At 34.9% G+C, this 21,401-nt stretch overlaps 3 protein-coding genes across 7 annotated transcripts; 1 reads left to right on the top strand and 2 right to left on the bottom strand.

The window, feature by feature from the left end:
• Positions 1 to 3,532: 3,532 nt before the first annotated feature.
• On the bottom strand, positions 3,533 to 8,126 carry LOC105776853 (uncharacterized). Of its 3 annotated transcripts, none has more exons than XM_012599791.2 (7): positions 7,988 to 8,126; positions 7,040 to 7,268; positions 6,530 to 6,669; positions 6,287 to 6,386; positions 5,422 to 5,955; positions 4,503 to 4,840; positions 3,533 to 4,035 (listed from the first exon to the last, which is right to left on the bottom strand). In XM_012599791.2, exons 2-7 carry the CDS (start codon positions 7,206 to 7,208, stop codon positions 3,877 to 3,879), a joined length of 1,440 nt encoding a protein of 479 aa, XP_012455245.1. In that variant the 5' UTR covers positions 7,209 to 7,268; positions 7,988 to 8,126; the 3' UTR covers positions 3,533 to 3,876. The 3 variants fall into 3 exon arrangements, with proteins under 3 accessions (XP_012455245.1, XP_052477902.1, XP_012455246.1); XM_052621942.1 differs by lacking the exon at positions 7,988 to 8,126 and adding an exon at positions 7,628 to 7,909 and having other exon boundaries at positions 6,530 to 6,654; XM_012599792.2 differs by lacking the exon at positions 7,988 to 8,126 and adding an exon at positions 7,628 to 7,906.
• Positions 8,127 to 10,675: 2,549 nt separating this feature from the next.
• Positions 10,676 to 15,116, top strand: LOC105776357 (phytochrome E). Of its 2 annotated transcripts, XR_008189983.1 has the most exons (5): positions 10,676 to 12,919; positions 13,139 to 13,946; positions 14,094 to 14,384; positions 14,498 to 14,876; positions 14,974 to 15,116. XR_008189983.1 is itself a non-coding variant. In XM_012598961.2 (4 exons), the coding sequence occupies exons 1-4, from the start codon at positions 10,870 to 10,872 to the stop codon at positions 14,730 to 14,732; spliced, it is 3,384 nt and encodes a 1,127-aa protein (XP_012454415.1). In that variant the 5' UTR covers positions 10,676 to 10,869; the 3' UTR covers positions 14,733 to 15,116. The 2 variants fall into 2 exon arrangements, 1 of the variants encoding a protein (XP_012454415.1); XM_012598961.2 differs by having other exon boundaries at positions 14,498 to 15,116.
• Positions 15,117 to 15,420: 304 nt separating this feature from the next.
• Positions 15,421 to 21,306, bottom strand: LOC105776358 (protein MEI2-like 5). Of its 2 annotated transcripts, none has more exons than XM_052622238.1 (13): positions 21,142 to 21,306; positions 20,330 to 20,374; positions 20,102 to 20,242; positions 19,559 to 20,028; positions 18,983 to 19,141; positions 18,767 to 18,883; positions 18,509 to 18,660; positions 17,936 to 18,030; positions 16,897 to 17,839; positions 16,708 to 16,792; positions 16,558 to 16,626; positions 16,184 to 16,363; positions 15,421 to 15,994 (listed from the first exon to the last, which is right to left on the bottom strand). In XM_052622238.1, exons 2-13 carry the CDS (start codon positions 20,358 to 20,360, stop codon positions 15,872 to 15,874), a joined length of 2,565 nt encoding a protein of 854 aa, XP_052478198.1. In that variant the 5' UTR covers positions 20,361 to 20,374; positions 21,142 to 21,306; the 3' UTR covers positions 15,421 to 15,871. The 2 variants fall into 2 exon arrangements, with proteins under 2 accessions (XP_052478198.1, XP_012454419.1); XM_012598965.2 differs by having other exon boundaries at positions 17,936 to 18,027.
• Between the last annotated feature and the right edge of the window lie 95 nt (positions 21,307 to 21,401).

Here is a 21,401-nt window from a genome sequence, read left to right as displayed (position 1 = left end):
ATTTATGTATGAAATTAAAAGAAAACCATTTAAGCAGTAAAACAATAAGTAAATTTTAAAAACACCAATAACAATAATTTATTGATAATACTTTAGTAAAGTTAGTAAAGTTGAGACATTAAAAACTATATATGAAATTTCAGTCTCATAATTTTTCTTAAATTATTTTGAATTTAAGTTCTATTGTATATGAATTTTCTTAAAATATATTATAATTGATTAAACGCAGATTTGTACTTAAAGGTCAACTCATATAAAACAAAACTCTTTTTAATTAACAACAAATATTTATTATTTCTAAACATAAACAACAACATTATTGATATTATAGACTGATTAATGTATCGATTTAAAAAAAAAAAGGTCAGTGGAGGGAACGCGCTAGGAAAGCGAGTCCAGTGATATTCCGTTGGTAAGAAAATGATTAAACGATTTGTGCTTATCCAGTACATTATATATTAAATTTCAAACTCACTGGCCCACTGCAGGGCGCGTGTCATCGCGTGGGCTGGCTCTATTAGATGACCTAACCGACCGCTCTTCGCTCACTTACAAAGTTAATGGGCTGATTGTTTCTAGACCGTTCGATCCGGGACTTACGGGATTTTGACATTTACCTCCTTCATTCAAATTTAAACTCCAATATTCATAGCCTAATCTAACTTATTTTCAAATTTTTATTTTATATTATATCATTTGAAATTTAAATATATTATAATAGTAATAAAGAATATGTTAAGTTGCATATATTTAGATTTTGATAAAATGTATTAATTACTAAATATTAAATAAAAATTATTTTTAATTAAAAATAAAATTTAAATTACAAATGAACTTAATAAAATTTGAGACTTATATTACGGATTTTACCATATAACGATGCAGCCTATAAACACCTTTAATGTAAAATAGATTTTATATTTAAACTATTATATAGGCTTCGATCTAAAAATTTACTAAATAAACAAAAATCATATATTTGACAAAAATTCCAAAAACATCATCCAAAATACAAACATAATGACAAAAACAACCAAACTAAGAAAAAGTTTGAACTTCCTTGATTTAGACAAACTATTGTATAACCAAGTCTTTTCAGTTTTGAAGGTAAAGTACCCAAGGAGAATCCCATTTGGACCAGACATGGTTAAGTATACATATGTAAGAAAGACCATCCCAGACTTGGCTAGTGCATTAATAGATTTATTCATAGAAAAGTTCATACTTTCTCAAATAAATCAACTCCACACAAAACTTTTATCACTGTTTCAATGCATCTTTTATCCTTTTTGCTGTCATCGCTTCTTCAATGGTTTATATACTCGAAATTTGGTTCATTCATCGGTAATAATTGGATTTCATGTAGATTAAACAAATGAAGACACCTCAATCAATGCAATAACTAGTGGTACTGTTGAAGAAATTACAAATACAGTAATATCAAATGGAATTTGGGTCCATAATAAAATTCAATTAGAAAGTTGTGTGGAAGTTTTACAGGGATCAAAGCATACCAAATAACTGTGCCAACCTATGAAGCAGAATTAAATTGGAGGAACAAAACATTGACACAGTATAAACAAAATATTATCTTCTATCATCTCAAAATTACAATCATAACTCAATTTTGTTCTTATCATCACTTCGAAAATCCAAAAGGAAAAAGGAAAAACGATGTCAGCATGGTGAGTAGCTATATTAAGAAAATTCATAAGAGAAGTTAAAAAGTAGCAACAGAATTCTGCATACCTATTATTTGCCATTTGCAGATAATCTTATATAGATTTAGTTCATCAAACGACCTGCAGGTCAGGCATGCAAAGTTGTAAAACTGTAAAGATGATCAAAGGATTCAACAGATGTTATGACAAACAGTGTAGCTAACTTGTATAAGCCCCACACCCATCATCTTTTTTCTCTTGGATTCTCCGATATTGCACAAGGCTAGATGATTTTCATTCCCAAATCTTCCTATAATCTAAGCAAAGCTGAAGGGAGGTAGCTCCTGTTGAACAAGATCTTGCGCCGTAAAACCACATATTATCTCACTGTTGCCAGCTCTGTATCTCTTCCTATCTTACATCTTTGTATCTAGATTCTTGTACACAACTCGGTTTGACCTCTAAATTATGGCACAGGTCCAAGTGTTGTAAATGAGCAAATCACCTGATCGGATACCATATATCTACTAATCCTCTCAAAGCTCGACTATCACAAAATCTAAATCCTAGAAACAAAATAATTTACTCAAGGCTTGGCAGTAGATACTTTGATAATGAATTGAGGTTCTGAATACTTGATCTAAGCCTGCCTATGAGTTAGATGAGGATATATGACAGGGAAAACAAAGCCCTAATCGGAAGTAACCAACTTTCTCAGAGCAAGGAAACATTTTTAACAGCTTATATGATGCGTTATCACTACGCCTCCTCTCCAACAGGAAGGAGTCACTATTACTATAGTCTTTCCATAACTCTATTTGAAGCATAGCAGTCTTAGCAGTGTCAAGCTCCTAATCTCATCTTCCAATTCTCAAAGCATATAAGTATGCCCAAGCAGCTGACATACTATACTCGTTTAACCATATGAGAAGACAGCCCTTGGTCCACCAAATAGAACAGGAAACACTTCTGTTCATGAACTAATGCACATAAATGATGAATCAAAGCAGATGATTCAACTTTCTGTTCAACACTCAAGATGTCAGCCTCAAATATTTATTTTTTCCTTTCTGAATACTTGATTTTCTCAGGGTCTTGTGTTAATAAGCTAAACCATAAGTGCTTAACTCATTGGGCACTCAACTTTTATTTAGCACAACCAAAGCCATTAAGGGCTACTAAATTACTTCAATCCTTCTTCACCTCTTAACCTTAATCCCTAATGTTTAATCTCCTGTTTGCATAGCATTTCTTTATTGATTTCATACAAAGAATAACATCAACTAAAACATACAACTAATTTCAACTTCCTACCATCCTATAAAGGTTCCTCAGTAGAATATAATAGTAGGATCTTATTTTTGTTGGTATAACCTTTTATTTCAGACAAATTCAATTACGATTGCCTCAAATACCTATAGGCTTACAATGTCTCTCGACATATTTAAAGTTTTTGAGTCAACATAGTTGTTCTTCCACAATATGGTTCACATCTGGATTGCCTCAAATACCTATATGCTCATAATGTTTCTTGAATTGCCTTAAATACCTATATGCTCACCAGTTTTCTTGACATACTTAAAGAGGTTTTCAGTCAACTAACATAAGTATAATTAGGAAAAGTTAAAGACTATGGAACTTAAAGAAATAATTATCCAAAATTTCAAGCTATGACCTTACAGGGTCTCAAGTCTACTATGTTTTTGACCAGAAATAATGTAGTGATTGCAGCGTCAACAAACATTGGAAAAAAGGAGCTACTAAGAAGGAAGGATTGTTGTTTCTAGAAGATTCCTTTCAATGAATTTATATGAAAAGATGGAAAAGAGAAATTTTAAACACGAGATAATTAACTAAGCAGCAGAAAAAGATAGCAAACAGGAATCTGCAAGATTATATTTCACAAATAATTCATATACAATCTTATATGATTGAAACTGAAACTGTACAATAAAATAAACAGAGACATTTTCTACCATTACCTTTGATAAACAAAAATTAGATAAGAGAACTCCACAGGGCGTCAAATAAGGGGAGAAAGAAAAGGAAACAAGCAAAAAAAGGCAGACACGACAAGAAGACAAATGATAGCTTATTTTGTGGTTAATTTTAAAGAGAAAATGAGAACTGGGTATCTAATTAGAGGCTAAATTTTAAAAGCAAATAGAAAGACAAGGAATTATATTGAAAGCTAGCTAGAGAAATAAAGGTGCTCTTATTCCTTGTTACCAAATTTCTTGGCAATGACAGGGCGGACATCATCAATGTCAACCAGAGTCTCTAAGAAGGGAAGTAATGAAATTAGTGCACAATCGGATGGATCATCAAACCAACTCTTAATAGGAATCCCATTATTCACTTGTAACCTGTAAACCTGAAACGAGCAAAGAAGATTCTTAAGAGACAATGCATTTTGATTTTGATACTACACAAATAGCCTTTACCCAATTTAAGTGATATTAAGGACAGCAAAAGGTCCCCACAACTTCCTCAGACTGTTAATATAGGTTTTGGATAATGTGCTTGTTATTGTTGCTAGCGAAAAGATTCTCAAATGAACATTATACATCATTTCTAACTGTAAGAAGATATGCCTCAAAATCTGAATCGTTTTAATGACAAAGATATGCAGTCACTAAGTGACCACTCACCAGTTGACGTCAACATAACCTTAGCCTCAGCAGAATTAAATCTCACAAACACATTACGCATAATCTAAAAGAAATAAACGCTTTAAAAAGAAAACTTTGACTGCCAGGATGACAATTATAAGACTTGACTGAATCTAAAGGCAAGAATGATTAAGTTCATCAAGAGCAAAGAAGTAGGCAGGTAAAATACCTGTGGTGAATTATCAATTATAGCAACTTTTGCAAGATCAACACCTAATACTGTTAAATCTTTAGTGTAACTTCCATCTGAAAAAATGCAAGATTCACGATAAACCCGCCGGGATATGAGCTTTCTATCTGGGTCCAGTATGTCCAGTAGTTGTTCTGCATAAATGCTTTGACTTGCAGTGAAGATAACAACTTCAAACATTTCTGCAACTTTCTCCAAAAATTTATGGAGGTGAGGCCTCTGCTTTACATACACAGTGTGCTCTTTCATGTTGAAAAAGACTGTAAAGGTGAAGTCAGCATCATCACAAGGTTCAAGAGTAGAGTGGACAAGAGTTTCTGCATGTATCAAAGCAAAGGAGATTAAACATTATACTAATATTTGTTATTAAATTTTTTAAGTCGCCAAGTTAAAAAGATGAAAAAGAAGCAAAACTCAAATAATTCACGTATGTAGGAAGTTATTAATACCATCCAATACTTAAAAGTTTTGCAAAAATAAAAGGATTACCATTTCCAATTTATAACATCTTAAACCCCTTTAAACTACTTTAAAAATTACTAGAAAAACTTCAAAATTAACCTCACTAACTGAAGAATACATCATGTGTGGTGACTGTGACATGCACAGAAAGTATGCCAGAAAAAGTGGTTTATCCTAGACTGATTTCTAAAATTGGGACAATAAATTCCCAAAAGGTTCTGCCAGAAAATAGCGGTTTACTCCAAGAGCCCTTATGACTTTACATAAGAAGTGAAAGTGTGAAACAGCATGTTCAAACTCCATTTAAGAGAGCACAAAATTAGTCATTTGAAAGAAATGTACAGGCAGCAGTACCGACAAGTGGTAAATGAATAATTGATTATTCCCAAAAACAAAAAATGCATGGTAGATAGCATACAAACCATGTATGTCTTACCATCCAAATCAAGCACAAGAGTTATGGGCTTCCTTCTCCGAGCTTCCATGGCAGTTGCAGCGGGCCGGAAACTTGACACTACATCAGATAGTTCTGGTAAACTTTTTATAAACGATTGTGGGTCAAAGTCATCTGCTTTATCAGAGTCAGAGTTAACATCAGAGTCCTCTACACACGATCTCATCTGACCAATGGCTAGATGTATACCAGTATTATCTTGAGCCATCATGGCTTCCTCATGCAAGTTAACATAATTTATTTCATTGACTTTGACAGTGTCCTCGAGGAAAGGTAATATCATGTATTGCTCAGCCACGTCAAACAACATGCTTGGCTCAGAACACTTGAAATCAGGAAATGCATCAGTTCCAGAGATGTTATCATCAACAGCATTTCCATCAAAAGGTATGCTTGCAATTATCATGTCAGATATAAAGAAATCTGATACGTTACACGTCTGACTGCCAAATGAGCTTTTGTTATCATCACTATCATCAGTGCCTAGTGCTGACACTTCAGGGCTGTCACTATTCCCTACCACAATTGAAAAAGAGATAACTGCATCAAATAACTATCTTAACCGAACATTGCAACTTCCGCAACATGAAAAGGTACCAACAACTCAGTCATTTGAATCCCACAAACCTCCATCCAACATGTGAAAGACTAGCATTAGAAAGACAATCATATAAGTAAACATAAGAACACTAAGGTGCCAGCCTTGGGCAAGAAGGCAAGGCAGTTTATCAAATGCACAAAACTTCTAAACAACAAAGTTCATATAAGTATATAGCCTGATGAAGTGGAGAATGGGAAATGAATTCATGCACTATAAAGCATTTTATTGGCTGAAACAAAAAATCACCTGCATTATTGTCAATATTAGGTTGATTGTTTATTTGGATTGACTCCAGAAAAGGAGAGAATATTGTCTCTAAGTTTGAGGCACAGCTGTGGGCAGTTTCCTGCAAATTAATAAATCATCATTAAAGCGAATGCAAAGTAAGTTGGAAGCCAGTCACCTATGTCATATCTTCAAAATGCAGAGCAAAAAGGAAATTAACAACTAAATTCACAAAGTAAGGTCCTAAAAGAAACAAAAACTTGCCATTCTCCCCACTGTTGCAGAATCGACAAAAACTGAGAGCTGTTTTTGAAGCTCGGAATTTTCTTCATCCAAAATTAGTTGCTGAACATCAGCCCCATCAGTTTCAAAACCTTGAGGGGCCACGTCTACATTTGATGAATCTATCAACAGTCAGCAAGCACATTAAAAGCCAAAATATCAAACATAATTTATCTTCCTTTTTTAAAGAAAAGAACAAGTTAAAGAAAGCCTATCATGCATGCATGCATATAAGTAAACAAATGAATTGAGTGAAGAACCAATAGATTCTTATGCTAGGAAGCACCACGTAGAGAATGAACTAATAGGTTTAAAGGCAGGGAATACATGCAAAGGAATACATACAAGAAAGTACATTCTAATTTTCTATTATCTAGTTGATGTGTGCACTTGGTAAACTAGATAATAGGACACTTCAATGCATATATGTAACAGTAACAATTAACATAAAGTATTAGACAAATATCAATCTTGTTCAAAGTAGCTTATTACCATCATGAGAGTTTTGAATGCATGAACTGAATTCAGCTCCTTGTTGGGAAACCCTGACATGACAGCACGGTCTTTTACAAATCACGCTAGACTTCTGACACACACGGAGACCATTTTTTTCTCTTAAAGAACCCGTGCTTGACTTGGCCTTCATTCTTAGAGATGGCATTTGATCTGCAAATGTTATATATTCCACAATCTCGATTCCGGAACATCAGTGGGAACCCCTCTATACAAACAAAACCAGTGTTACATGAATCATCAAGATAAGAAGAAAAGATATTAAAACAAATATTTTTCAAGCAAAACAATTGTGAACAGTAACATATGTATAGCACAAAAAAAGGGGGATTCGAAATCGAAGTCCATGACATTTTTTTCTAAGACTAAACTACTAGAGAATATTAAGCTAATGAACTCGGTATAACAATGAATATCACAATTTTTAAACCTAGATCTTGATCTCTGTTAGATAAATATAGGGTTCGTTGTGGTCTAGCTTGAGAAACAATTTTTCATACAAATAAATTTAAAAAGAAAAATAGCAACGCAGCAAAACTATTCATTAAGAGATAAGAAAATAAGTACCCTTATCAAACGAAAAACAAAATCTTCAAGAAAAACCCACCAAAATTGAAGTCAACCCAAGTCTTCTAATTCCCATAAAAGCACAATAAATCTCGTCAAAATAGCTTAATTAAATAGCAAAACATTTTTAAAAGCCCCCAAAATAATCAAAACCCTTTCATATTAAACCCTAACAAGAAAAGACCCAGCTGAAATGACAGTTATACAGTTTAAACTATCATTTGAACAGTCATAAATTAAAAAAGAACCATAACTAAAGATCAAAAAAAACAGTACAACAAAACAACAAAAAATCAGCTGAAAGAAAATTTATTTTTTAAAAAATGGAATTTTTTTTCTAGAGCATGAGAATAGAAGTACCTGTTTAGAAACTAAAAAGGAAAAAAAAAAGTTTTTCTTTTTTTCTTTTTTCTGTCTTTGAAAGACTTATGTTTCTTGTTTTCTCTCTCTTTAACTTCCACGAACGGTCAAGACAAAGGTGCGAAGGGGCAAATGTCGGCTTCCATTGGATGATTTGGACGGCTGTGATGAAATCCTTAAATCAACTTGGACCCTTAGGATTTTGGGGCGTGGGATTAGGACCAGCTCAGCCTGACGCGTTGACACGTGCAGTTTCATGGAAAGAGAGGGAAACTTTTGACGGGAAAATTGTGGAGGGAACGGTATTTGATGTTTTCCCTAGTCGCATTTTGTGATACGTGTTGTGCACGTTTCTTTCTGTGCAATTTAATTAGCAATTTTTTTGGTGAATGTACCTCAGAAGTCCCTCTATTATAGAGACCTGATCAAATTAATCCCTATACAATTAAAATGATTAATTTAATCCCTGTATTATTAAAAAGAATCAAATAAAGTCAAATTTGAATAGATTTAACTTTTTCTATTTAGAAAAATCAGTTATGGTTTAACATAGTTAACATTTTGAAAGTTTCTATATTTTTGTAAATGAAATATTTTATTTGGAATTGGACAACAATTGAAAAATAATAAATTTCAATATATTTTTTATACAGTAAATGTTAAATCTATTACAATTTAGACTTATTTTATTCTTTTTAATCGTATAGGGACTGAATTGATCGGTGTAATAATAGAAGAACTAATTTGATCCAATCCTTATAACACAAGAACCTCCCAACTATTTTAACCCATTTTTTTTAAAATCAGACCGATGACCGAACCAATCAAATAATTGATTTTTGAATTGATTGGTCTGATCAATTAAATTGGCTTAATTAAATAATTGTTAAAAGTAAAAAATATTAAAAATATAGAAAATCGATTCAACTAAATTTAACCCGATTCCAAACGGTTTGCGATCAACTGTCTAACCCCTCTCTCTTGACCTAGATGTTGATCCAACTAAATGACCCGATCAAGTTTAAACAGCATTGTTAAATTGGGTTCATACTCTTAAGCTATAGCCCAAATTTTAAATTCTACTATCAAAATATTTTAATTTAAATTTTAAAGTATTAATATTGTATAAATTAAAATTTTTATCGACTTAACCATCAATTTAAATATTAAAAGTCAATTAGATCTACCATTAAATATATTTAAAACACGAGATCAAATTGTAAATATGTTTTATAATTTAATCTATATGATTTAAATATGCTAATAGTTCAAGCTAGAAAAAAACTTAATTAATACGATATTAATATTTTAAAATTAAGGGATGAAGTTAGAAATAAAAAGAAATAATCTAAAAGTAAAACTAACCCTCCTTAATTTACTTTTTTATGTATAGTCCATTTTCAATTCATAAATAAGAGAATAATACATTTCAGAGCACTTAAACTTACATCCTCTTACATTAATAATAATACCCATATTAATCGAACTAAACCTCAATCCACACCCTTCTTATTTCACTTGTGTTTGTTCAAAAATTGTTTGCTAACATTAGTTGTCCCAGTACATCTAACAAAACGAAGGGACTTGTAAAGAAAGGGGGGCAGTTTTGGTATTTTACAGCATACAAAAACTCGTGGCTCACATTTAATATATAAATATTCTTTTATATAAAAATTGCCTTTTTTGAGGTTGTCCATTGGCACTATCACCAAACCATTTGGTGTCTTATCCTCTCTTATCATATTTTTTGTCAAAATTTTTGTCGGCATTTTTTCATAAAGTCTTTGCTTTTTTTATTTTCATCATATAAAAATTTGAAGTCTAATTTCATTAGCAAATAAACTTAATTATTTTTTAAAATTCAACATTTTTATTTTTTATGCATTTATAATTCATGCTGTAGGCCATTTTCTTTGTCATATTTACTAAAGCAGTCCTTACAATTTGCTACTTATATCCAATTTATGAGGCTATTATGTGATTAGGGATCACAATAAAATTTAATATCATAAAGGTATATATTTATAATAGATTCATTAACAGAATTTCTGTATATATAAAATTTCAGTATACAATATATAACATTAGTATATACATATATTCGCATCTATAATTTTAATATAAGTATTAATATTTGATACATTGATACTCTTTATTTCATAAATAATTTTAAAATTTCATCATATATATTTTAATATCTTATTATATATTTATAAAATACTTGTCAATCTTTACATTACTTATTAAATTTAAAAATTCTACTGTATCAGATATTATTCCATTATATAAAAGATAAAATAATAATTTTAAAATTAAATAAAATAGAGTAAAACAAATATTTATTAGAAGGGTTTAATTTGTCCATGTATCTATTTATAAAAGTTTCTTCATTTAGAACGAATCCGTTTAAAATTTGAAAAATAAGTTTAAAACTATTGTGATGTGATTTAAGAATATGATTATTGAGTTTTAGTGAAAATAAAGGAAAACAAAAAGTGATCCTTATTCCAAAACAAAGAACAATGAGATAAAAGAAAGGGTCTTTATTAATTGACAAAAGTTGACGTGAATTGAGAGTGATAGTGTACTGGTGTACTGTAATAACAGCAAAGATGTGTTTAAGACATGTTTAAACAAGATAAATCTTGATTAAGGTAATGAAAAGAACAAGTACTAACAGCTCAGTTATTCATGTTTTAAAGGTGAGAGATAAAAAGAAAGGGGAAAAAAGAGTGTGAAAGGGTTATTAATCAATCATCCAACAAAAAAACACAGTGAGTGTGGCAAAAGCAAAGGCATGGTGACGATAAAGTTTCAGCTACTTCTTACACAACGGCCATGCTTTTGTTTGTACTAAATATTCTCACAGATTCCTACAAGAAATGGAAGTTGAGAGTGGAGAAAGAGGAAAACAACCCAAAAGAGAAAGACCCGTTGCTGCTTTGTCATCATCAGCTGCGAGTAATATGAAATCTATGGATAAAGGGAAACTCATTGCTCAATACAATGCGGATGCTGGGCTTATGGCTGAGTTTGAGCAGTCTGGTGTGTCGGGTAAGTCCTTTAACTATTCAAAATCGGTTCTTTATGCTCCACATAGTGTGCCTGAAGAACAAATAACTGCTTATCTGTCGAGAATCCAAAGGGGTGGTTTGGTTCAACCTTTTGGTTGTATGATTGCTGTTGAAGAACCCAGTTTTAGGATCATTGGTTATAGTGAGAATTGTTTTGGGTTGTTGGGTTTGGATTTGGATAGTGAGGATGAAATTAAAGGGGTGAAGAGTTTGATTGGGATTGATGTGAAAAGCCTTTTCACGCCTGCATCAGGTGCTTCTTTGGCAAAAGCTGCCGCATCTAGAGAGATTTCATTGTTAAACCCGATTTGGGTTTATTCAAGGAGCACTCAAAAGCCATTTTATGCTATTTTGCATAGAATTGACGTGGGGATTGTGATTGATTTAGAGCCTGCTCGGTTAGGTGATCCGGCATTGTCGGTTGCTGGTGCTGTGCACTCACAGAAACTCGCTGTTCGGGCGATTGCTAGGTTGCAGTTGCTTCCTGGTGGTGATATCGGAGTATTGTGTGATACGGTTGTGGAGGATGTTCAGAAGCTTACGGGCTATGACAGGGTTATGGTGTATAAGTTCCATGATGATGGTCATGGTGAAGTTGTATCAGAAATCAGGAGGTCTGATTTAGAGCCTTATTTGGGTTTGCATTACCCTGCTACAGATATCCCTCAAGCTGCTCGTTTCTTGTTCAAGCAGAATCGCGTTAGGATGATCTGTGACTGCCATGCAAATCCGGTTAAGGTCATTCAAAGTGATGAGTTGAAACAGCATCTCTGCTTGGTCAATTCAACCCTTAGGTCGCCCCATGGTTGTCACACACAGTACATGGCAAATATGGGCTCGATTGCCTCGTTAGTGATGGCAGTTGTTATAAATGGTAACGATTCAACAAAGCTTTGGGGACTGGTTGTCTGTCATCATACTTCGCCGCGCTATGTGCCATTCCCCCTTCGTTATGCCTGTGAATTTCTCATGCAGGCATTTGGACTGCAGCTATACATGGAACTTCAATTAGCATCACAACTAACTGAGAAGAAGATTCTAAGGGCTCAAACCTTACTTTGTGATATGCTTCTCCGTGATGCCCCGTTTGGTATTGTGACACAATCCCCTAATATCATGGACCTTGTAAAGTGTGATGGGGCTGCACTTTACTACAGAGGGAAATGTTGGTTGCTGGGTGTTACTCCAACTGAGTCGCAGGTAAAAGATATAGCTCAGTGGCTGCTCACCACTCATGAGGATTCTACTGGACTGAGCACTGATAGTTTGGCCGATGCTGGCTATCCTGGTGCTGCTTTACTGGGTGATGCAGTTTGTGGTATAGCTACTGCCCGAATCACTTCAAAGGATTTCTTGTTCTGGTTCAGGTCTCATACTGCAAAGGAAGTGAAATGGGGAGGAGCCAAGCATCACCTGGAGGACAAGGATGATAGTGGAAGAATGCATCCAAGATCATCGTTTAATGCTTTTCTTGAAGTGGTGAAAAGTAGAAGTTTGCCTTGGGAGATTCCAGAAATTAATGCTATTCACTCTTTACAGCTGATAATGAGAGATTCATTTCAAGACATGGAAGAGAGTGGCTCCAAGGAGTTAGCTTGTGGCCAGCAAAATGATACTGAGACGGAGGGAATCAATGAAATCATCTCAGTGGCATATGAAATGGTTAGATTGATTGAGACTGGAACAGCTCCAGTCTTTGGAGTTGACACAGCTGGTATCATAAATGGTTGGAATGCAAAAGTTGCAGAATTGACAGGTTTACAAGCCGATCATGCAATCGGGAAATCCCTAGCTGATGAAGTTGTTCATGAAGATTCTCGAGAAGTGTACGAAAATCTCATAGGAAGAGCTTTGCAAGGTAATCTCATCCTTGTTCAATGGTGAGGACATTCAATACGAAATGAATTTTTTTGTTTTTGATTCAAAATCATAGTTCCGCACTTGTTTTTCCATTCATATTTGATTCAATGCTCAGTTTGTGCATTTGGTGTCCTTGCTATTTCAAACATATATTTAAACACAGTTATTTACATTTTTCAAATGATATGGTAACTCATGCTTACCTAATAAAATCCAGGTGAGGAAGACAAGAATGTTGAGTTAAAACTCAGAAATTTCAAGCCTCATCGGAAAAATGCAGTAGTTTATATCGTGGTCAATGCCTGCACAAGCAGGGATTACGCAAATGATATCATTGGTGTATGCTTTGTGGGTCAAGATATCACATCTGAGAAAGTCGTGCTGGATAAGTTCATCCGTTTGCAAGGAGATTATAGGGCTATCATACAAAGTCTTAGCCCTTTGATCCCTCCGATATTTGCTTCTGATGAGAATACTTGCTGTTCTGAATGGAATGCAGCCATGGAAAAACTGACTGGCTACAGCAGAAATGAGGTCATAGGTAAAATGCTAGCTGGAGAAATCTTTGGAGGTTTATGTCAGCTCAAAGGCCAGGACTCGATGACTCGATTTATGATCATGTTGTATCAAGGAATTAGTGGTCGGAATGCTGAGAAGTTTCCCTTCAGCTTTTTCGATAGAAAAGGGGAATTTGTGGAGGTTTACATAGTGGCAAACAAGCGGACTGCTGCTGATGGGAACATAATTGGTTGCTTCTGCTTCTTACAGGTTATTGTGCCTGACATGCAGCAAGCTAGTGAAGAACACAAGCAAGAAGACAAAGAGTTGTTTACGAAACTTAAGCACTTAGTTTACATGCGACAAGAGATGAAAAATCCTTTGAATGGCATTAGATTTACCCACAAACTTTTAGAAACTACAGCCATTTCTGAAAATCAGAAGCAATTCCTTGAGACTAGTGATGCTTGTGAAAGACAGATCTCGGCAATAATTGAGGATATGGACTTTCGAAGCAATGATGAAGGGTAAGTCCCGATTCAGTTCCATTATCTGCATAATTTGACCCTTGTGGTCTCAACATTACTTCAGTTTGTTCGTTTTGCTCATCATATGCAGCCATCATGGTTTGATATGTATCGCAATACGTACTAATGTCTAAATCATTTCGGCAGCATGGAGCTGAGCATGGAAGAATTTGTTCTAGGGAACGTTCTCGATGCTGTCGTCAGTCAAGTCATGATTTTGATTAAAGAAAGGAACTTACAACTCTTTCACGAAACTCCGAAGGAAATCATGGCGCTATCTTTATACGGTGATCGAATTAGGCTCCAGCTAGTCCTATCGGATTTCTTGCTTAACATGGTGCATCATGCTCCTTCTCCAGATGGATGGGTAGAAATCAAGATTTCACCAGGTCTAAAGCTACTACGAGATGGTAACGAGTTTCTCCGATTACAATTCAGGTAACTGCAATTATTTCACTGTTTGCCTCAGTTTTTGCTATGCTATGTTCCACAGTTTGTCCCATCAGAAGGTACTCTCGAGTAACAGTGTTGCTTTTTCCATGTCCCTGTAGGATGACTCACCCAGGTAAAGGCCTTCCTTCCACTCTTATTCAAGAAATGCTCGAGAGCGGAAATAGTTGGACGACGCAGGAAGGACTAGGGCTAAACATGTCGCGGAAGCTTCTAAACAGGATGAATGGACATGTTCAGTATGTCAGGGAACATAACAAATGTTACTTCCTCGTTGATCTCGAAATCAAAACGAAAGGAAGACAAAAAGCATCACTAGTAGAACAACACTACTAATCTCTTCAAAGAAACCCTCTCTGCTCTAAGTATGCATCAATGGGGTCACATAGATTTTCATGAGGTATGAGAATTGAGAATAATCATGTGAGCACCCAAAGCCAACAACTTCATGAGGTGAAGCCTGTTTGTCCATCAATGCTGGTATGAGAATTGAGAATAATCATGTGAGTACATACATACATATTCTATATCTATACTATATATATTATATATGTGTATATACATTTCTTTGTTTCAGCATAAAGCGAAATGGAGAGAAGATGCTGGGGTTTGCTAGCTGAAAATAACAAGTTGAAATGTAAGAAACCCCGTGATATTTGTGTAATAATGGTGGCAATGTAGAAGTGAGCCTGCTCGTATCAGAAAAATTAACTTCAGATATTTGCTCTCTCTCCATAAATCCTGGATCCATCCCTATTCAAGAATATTTTTGAATGACTTATCATTTATAAAAATATGTAACTATTTAGAGGACAAAAAATTGAAAAGTGAAGTAAAAATTGTTAGTTTTACAATTACATACTTTTAGTGTCTACCACCGATAATCACGTCGACTGTAATAACCTTCATTTTATACCAACAATAAACTGAAAGCAAATCACAATTTAGGACATGTATCACTTCCCTGAGATGAAAAACATGCTGAGTCACTAGGCCTGCAGCATGCATAGAGCATAAACAACCATTGTCAATTGCATCCATTTCATAGAGAACCAAATTATGTGATAAACAAAAACAGTTTGTTTTCTCAACTATACAATTTTCTGTTAATGGCACTAATTTTACATCCCTAGCCATCAAAATCTCAACTCTCACAACGCTTATGCCCATTTCGAAACCCCGAAAAAGAAACCAAAATAGAGAGGCCAAGGCAGAGACAGAACAATGATGCAGAAACCCCACCATAACATCCTCTCAAATACAAGACAAAAAGATATTGATGCGTGCACAAACCACAATGAACCTACAGTTTCCATGTTCGAATGCTCAGCTAGCTTAGACTACACAAAATCAGCATCCTGTCAATAGCGGGTTCACCTCTTCCTATGTTCTTACGGTCGACTATGTACGAAATATGTTAGCCTTCACTGCCCCATGAATTTGGTACAAGGGCAAAATCTCCTGATATTAAGCTGCTAGAAGGTTTCAAGCTCCTCGCCAGCATCTTTCTTTTTGGGGCTACCTGAAGAATCACCCGAGGGTAACCCATTTGGCTGGCGGATGATATTCAAACTAGAGTGTAAATGCTCTGGGATGGTCTACAAAAAAGGGGGAAAATAAGCCATTGTTATTATCATGTTTAAGAAAGTCAACTCTTGAATAAAAAGATTCTGATGCTTAAATGAGTAAAAAATGGCTGAATTCAGTCAGTTATTGAAAGCCCTTAGGAGTAAGTGTATAGTTGTAGGTTATAATATAAAAGTAAGAATACCATATTATAATGCTACCTGATCGCCACCATCTGGACCTTCAGAGTGAAAGAGAATTGGGCGGCAGCGCTTATCTTCATTCATCAAGCTTGAATTCTGGAAGTGGGCAACAAGAGCTGCCTTTCCCTGGATTCGAGCATATGCCAAAGAAGCAACTTTCTCGCTATTAAACTTCTCCCACTTCTTTCCATTAAATGCCTGCATATAGTATAATATAAATAAATCCAAAGGAAAAATTCCAAGGCTTCAGTAACAAGCTTGCGTTCCCTTTAATAACAAGCAGAAATTTTCTTCGAAGAAAAGGTTAAATCCAATTATCCTAAATTCACCTAAATGTCTAAGACGCAAAAGTCGAAAATATATTAAATCAAAAAAAAAAAAAAAAGAGCAACCTCATAAAATGGTATAATGTGTGAAGGAGACAGCATATTGATAAAGGCATAGCCCACATTGCACTTATTCTGCATCACAAAGGAGAATATCCATCAGCTGCAATTGAACTTAGAAGTCTAAACTGCAAATCAGATCCCCAAAGTCATTACCTTAAAATCTATTGGCAAATAGAGAAAATCGTAAGTTCCCTGATGATTTTCATCAATGGCAGCCAGCAACATCTTTGAGGTATACCTGAATATCATAATGAAATAGAAATAGTCAAGGCATCAGTACTTCAAACATATTGACATGTAGTCAATATTCATAAACCAGCAGATTATAGAGGATGAACCGACTTATTTGGAATATTTTTTATCATCAGAGTTGTTCGAGTATCTTCACCGCTAATAATTTTATCCAAATCCAGCTGAAACTGCTTTTTGTTATCCAGCTGGTTCCGATTATTTTCAACCCGTCTGCTCCGGCCACGCTCAGCCAACCCCTCCATACTGTTTGGCAGTAGTCCTGGGTATAGGCCATTGCCTAAAAATACAGGACTTAACCTAGGTGAAGACATCATTCTCATACTTGAACTGTTCTCAGACACATTCCGTGGAATGCCAATACCTGAACTCATAGGAGCACGAGAACCCATGTTAACCATAAAACCTTCATTGTGGCCTACACTCATGCCTCCAAATGTAGCAGGACTAATGAATGAATTTTCTGATGATTCTGGGAAGAAACCAAAGTGCCTTTCCAGAGGAACACCAGATGGAGCAGATCCCATGTGATGGTGATGGTGGGATGAGCCTGAGAAAGATCCTTGCCGACCTGTGTATGGAAAGCCATGGCCATTTCCATTGGATGAAAATGGATGTTCCATAGATGATGTTGGCCAGACTGAAGAGTTTGTGCGATCTGTATATGAATTTGGGTTCCCCCAAAGAAACTGTGGCCCAGACAATGTTTCCATCCTGGAACCATTTGATGGGCCAAAAGTAGGTATGGTTCCATGGTATTGGCTCAACTTTGGCTCTGGAAGAGAATGGGAAAGTTGAAACCCAGCTCCATGGGTTGAATTTGTATTGGTTAATGCATGCTCTACATGACCACCCCTTGCTTGGTCCTTGCCAATCGGTGCAACTTTCACGGAGCTCGACACTTGAGGATGCAGAATAGAAGCCAGACCAGATAATTGATTGCTGGTAGTTGGGCTCATGGTCCCAAAAACAGGGGACTTGCTAAAAGAATGCATTGGACTATGCTCTATAGGACTGTTAAACTGTGCCCAGCTACCTGTCAGGAATATTGCAACATCCTCAGTTTACAAAATAAATCCCAGACAATCAAACCATATGCACACAAATGATAGAATGTAGCTCAAAGCCCTACCTGGAGGAGAATTGGTTATCGGAGAACCAACTTGATGTCTAAAACCCCGAGATTCATCTTGTTCAAGATCTTGATTAAGTTGCAACATCAAACTACTAGTTGAAAAAGATTAACAATCAAATATTTTCATCATTGCTATACTTCCAATAACAACAAAGCAAGAAATCAAACAAACAAATAGTAACCGATGGTAAACACAGAATAAAGAGAGTTTTCTAAATAAAGAAAAAGAGAATGTCAATAAAGTCTAGCACGCAGCAGCCAAGATAAATGATCCATATAATTACACTTGAACAAGGCCACAACTGCAGTAGTTCTCATAGTTTCTATTTCCTTGCAGAGTTATAATTTACAATCTACCTCTTCCAATTAATAGCTTTTGTGCCTTGGTACCAGTAGAAGAGCAAATAGCAAAACACTATCAGGTCACATAGAAAAAAGGCACAGCCCAATGCTATCACAGTGTCAAATACTATTGGGAAAGACTTATTTAAGAGGGATGACGAGATTCATCAAATAAAAGAAATTACAGTTTTATACATTAGTACTAATAGAAGAACAAGATATACGCACTTGCGACGAGCTCCTCCAGGGCGACTAGGTTCAAGCTTAATACGTTTACCGGCTATATCACTTCTATTCAGTGACTTAAGAGCTTGTTCTGCAGCTCTAACATCATAAAACTCAATGAACTTATGGTGTCGCTTGTATGGTGTTTCCCTTATCTGTTTTTTAAGTGATGAAAAAACTTGTTTCAGAAACACTAAACATGCAATCTCATGTTTGAAGCAAGGAAACATTTTCAGAAAAGAGAAAAAAAAAAAGCATCACCTCTTTAACCTCACCATAAACCCCAAATATTTGACGAAGATCTTCATTTGAAACAGATGGATCCAAATTAAATACTACTAAAGTTCCTTGATTAACATCCTTCTCTGATGGATTATCCTGATGCAGTATAGGTTACAAGAAAAGTAAAAGGAAAACGTGTTAATAAAAACAAAACCATGGCAGAAGAAATTATTCGGGAATAAAAATGCTCTAAACCTTAGGAATTGAGAAGTGAATGTCAAGTTTTCTCCGTCTTAGTGGCTTGTTCTGTAATGCACGCATAGCTGTTCGAGCAGCACGAATGTCATAATAGGATATCATCACAAAGCCCCGATGTTTACATGCCGTGTACAGAGTTCTAATATCACCATATTGCTGCAAAAAGGAGAAAAATAAATGTAGCAGTTGAATCAGAAAAGATTGGAAGTGACTTGTAGTTCTCGAGCATCAAAGAGCAGAGAAACAACAGGTTTGGATCGATAACCTTATAATCTAACAATTCAAAATTTCATTCTAGAATTAAGGGAACATATAGTTACAATTTCAAATTGCCCCAACTAATTTTAACTTGAAAAACTGGAAAGTTTCTAAATCAGATGACTTAGTCGATTCCAGCATCTAAAACCCGCATTTCTGGTTCTAAGGGCAATGCATTACAATTTCAAGCAACGCACATATGAAAAACGGACAAAATAATGGAAGTATTTCCAAAAGCAGAATGCCTTTTACACTGCAGCCCTGAAAATGCGGTGTCAAGGAATGTCATCGGAAATAATTTGAAGAATTAATTACCTCAAAAAGAGCTCTTAATTCAGAATCCTCAACATTGCTATTTATATTACGAACAAATAATGTCCTCGAAGGATGTTCTCCATACGGATGTTCCCCAGCTATAGTTCCAACACCATTTGGAAGGGCATAATGGGGCATGCCATTCCCAACAACAGCATCAGAGAGACTCACTTTTGACATGCCGATGGTCAGGCTCTCCTGTGGATCAGTTTCTAATTCCATACCTCCACCACTGCCAAAAAGATCATACTCCTCTAGATCTTCCAGTGAATTAGGCAACCCACTTAAATCAAAATCATCCATTATGCCTGCTAAAAGCTCATTCTCATCATCAGGAAGCAAGTTTCCAAGTGCATGAGCTTCAATATCCCCGAGTGGATCATTGCTTTCCACATCTTGACTTAGGTTATTTAGATCAGATGTAATACCATCAATAGATTGATAATTATTGTCCGTATCATTTAAGTTCACTGCATGTAGTCAAAATAAGGTCAGTCTTTCCTTAATACAGTAGATAGTCTTTAAAAAAGTGCTAACACTTACGTTTTTCATGTGGAAGAACAGGCAATGAGCTAGAAAAGAGGGTAGCATCAGTTGAGGCATGGTATGCATCAGAACCAGATAAAATCCGCCATGCACTTTCCACTTTTTTAGATGCATTTTCTCTTGGAATCTTAGTAGGATCTAGACCACACACAATTAACAGGACCAATTAAAAAAAAAAAACACACATTGCGCATTGGCAGTATAACATGAACAATCGTAAATTACCTGAAACCAAATGGTCAACAGACTGCTTCATTGCATTGCCTTTTTCTGCCAAGAACAAGGGAACAAAATATATATCAACCTTATGAAACGTAGATCATTGCATGCTTGACAACCAAATTGCTACTAAGAATAGAAAGAAACATAATCTCAAAATTGTTCTGAAGGGAACATGGAAAAGTTAAATATAAAGTCAAACCAACAGCCTACATAATTAACTTTGAAAGATCCTCACACCATGAAACATGATAAAATAATATCACAAAAAATCCAGACCTTTTAAGCCTAAATAAGTTGAAGACATCTAAATGGAATTGAAGTTCAAGTAAAATTCAGAAGTCTTATCGTTTTTTTTTATCTATTTACTAACCTAAGTTCTGATTCTCCAAATTCATCACTGCATAAAAGTGAGACCAATACCAAATCCAAAGTCCACAGGAAAAAAAAAAAAGAAAAACCTCCAGCAAAATTAAGATTATAAAAAGGTCCAAAAGGCACATAGTATATTTATATATTTGTCAGGATAGCAGCTGAAAAATCAGTGTTTTGAGCAATACTCCTACAATAGCAATCAAACTATTCTTTAATATCCAATATTAAAAAACAATAACGGCAAACTCAAAGACAAACAAAACCCAGAAAGATGCTAACTTTAATATCAAGGCTCAAACTTTTTTGCTCAAAAACAAAAACCTAATTCACATTAGACCCAAAAAAACATAATTTTTTTCAATATTCAAATGAAAATCATAAAAGAAACCCACCAAAACAGTAAATTGGACATAAAAGGAAAAAGAAAAAAAAAACAAGATTACCTGAATGAGGTTCAAAGAGTGTGAAAAATTAAAGGGAAAATAATTTAACTGATTTTCAATAGAAAGACTCTCTGCCACGATCACACGCAAACAAACTTAGAGAGCCGTGAAGAGAGAGAGAATTTGAAGTAAAAAGTACTTTGCTTTCTCTTTCCCTCTTTATAAGACTTTAATGGATTTTTTTTTTCAATTTTTTTCTTTAAAAAAAATAATTTCTTTGTGAAATAATGATGATTGGACGAGTGGAGTTAAAAGAGCAG

This window comes from Gossypium raimondii, chromosome 10 (genome assembly GCF_025698545.1).
Source record: "Gossypium raimondii isolate GPD5lz chromosome 10, ASM2569854v1, whole genome shotgun sequence".
In the NCBI taxonomy this organism is placed as follows: domain Eukaryota; kingdom Viridiplantae; phylum Streptophyta; class Magnoliopsida; order Malvales; family Malvaceae; genus Gossypium; species Gossypium raimondii.
This window is presented reverse-complemented; position numbering and strand designations above follow the sequence as displayed.

What these genes read in the sequence shown, in the direction of transcription:
- LOC105776853 (XM_012599791.2), bottom strand. Translation starts at nt 7,208, where the DNA reads ATGCCATCTCTAAGAATGAAGGCCAAGTCAAGCACGGGTTCTTTAAGA. An exon ending in CATTCAAAACTCTCATGATG is followed by an intron (nt 6,670 to 7,039) that starts GTAATAAGCTAC and finishes GACTGTTGATAG; the next exon opens with ATTCATCAAATGTAGACGTG. An exon ending in TCTTGTGCTTGATTTGGATG is followed by an intron (nt 4,841 to 5,421) that starts GTAAGACATACA and finishes TGATACATGCAG; the next exon opens with AAACTCTTGTCCACTCTACT.
- LOC105776358 (XM_052622238.1), bottom strand. Translation starts at nt 20,360, where the DNA reads ATGAAGCAGTCTGTTGACCATTTGGTTTCAG. An exon ending in TGTTGACCATTTGGTTTCAG is followed by an intron (nt 20,243 to 20,329) that starts GTAATTTACGAT and finishes TGTGTGGTCTAG; the next exon opens with ATCCTACTAAGATTCCAAGA. An exon ending in TTCACTTCTCAATTCCTAAG is followed by an intron (nt 18,884 to 18,982) that starts GTTTAGAGCATT and finishes ATACTGCATCAG; the next exon opens with GATAATCCATCAGAGAAGGA.
- LOC105776357 (XM_012598961.2), top strand. Translation starts at nt 10,870, where the DNA reads ATGGAAGTTGAGAGTGGAGAAAGAGGAAAACAACCCAAAAGAGAAAGA. An exon ending in CATAGGAAGAGCTTTGCAAG is followed by an intron (nt 12,920 to 13,138) that starts GTAATCTCATCC and finishes AATAAAATCCAG; the next exon opens with GTGAGGAAGACAAGAATGTT. An exon ending in TTTCTCCGATTACAATTCAG is followed by an intron (nt 14,385 to 14,497) that starts GTAACTGCAATT and finishes ATGTCCCTGTAG; the next exon opens with GATGACTCACCCAGGTAAAG.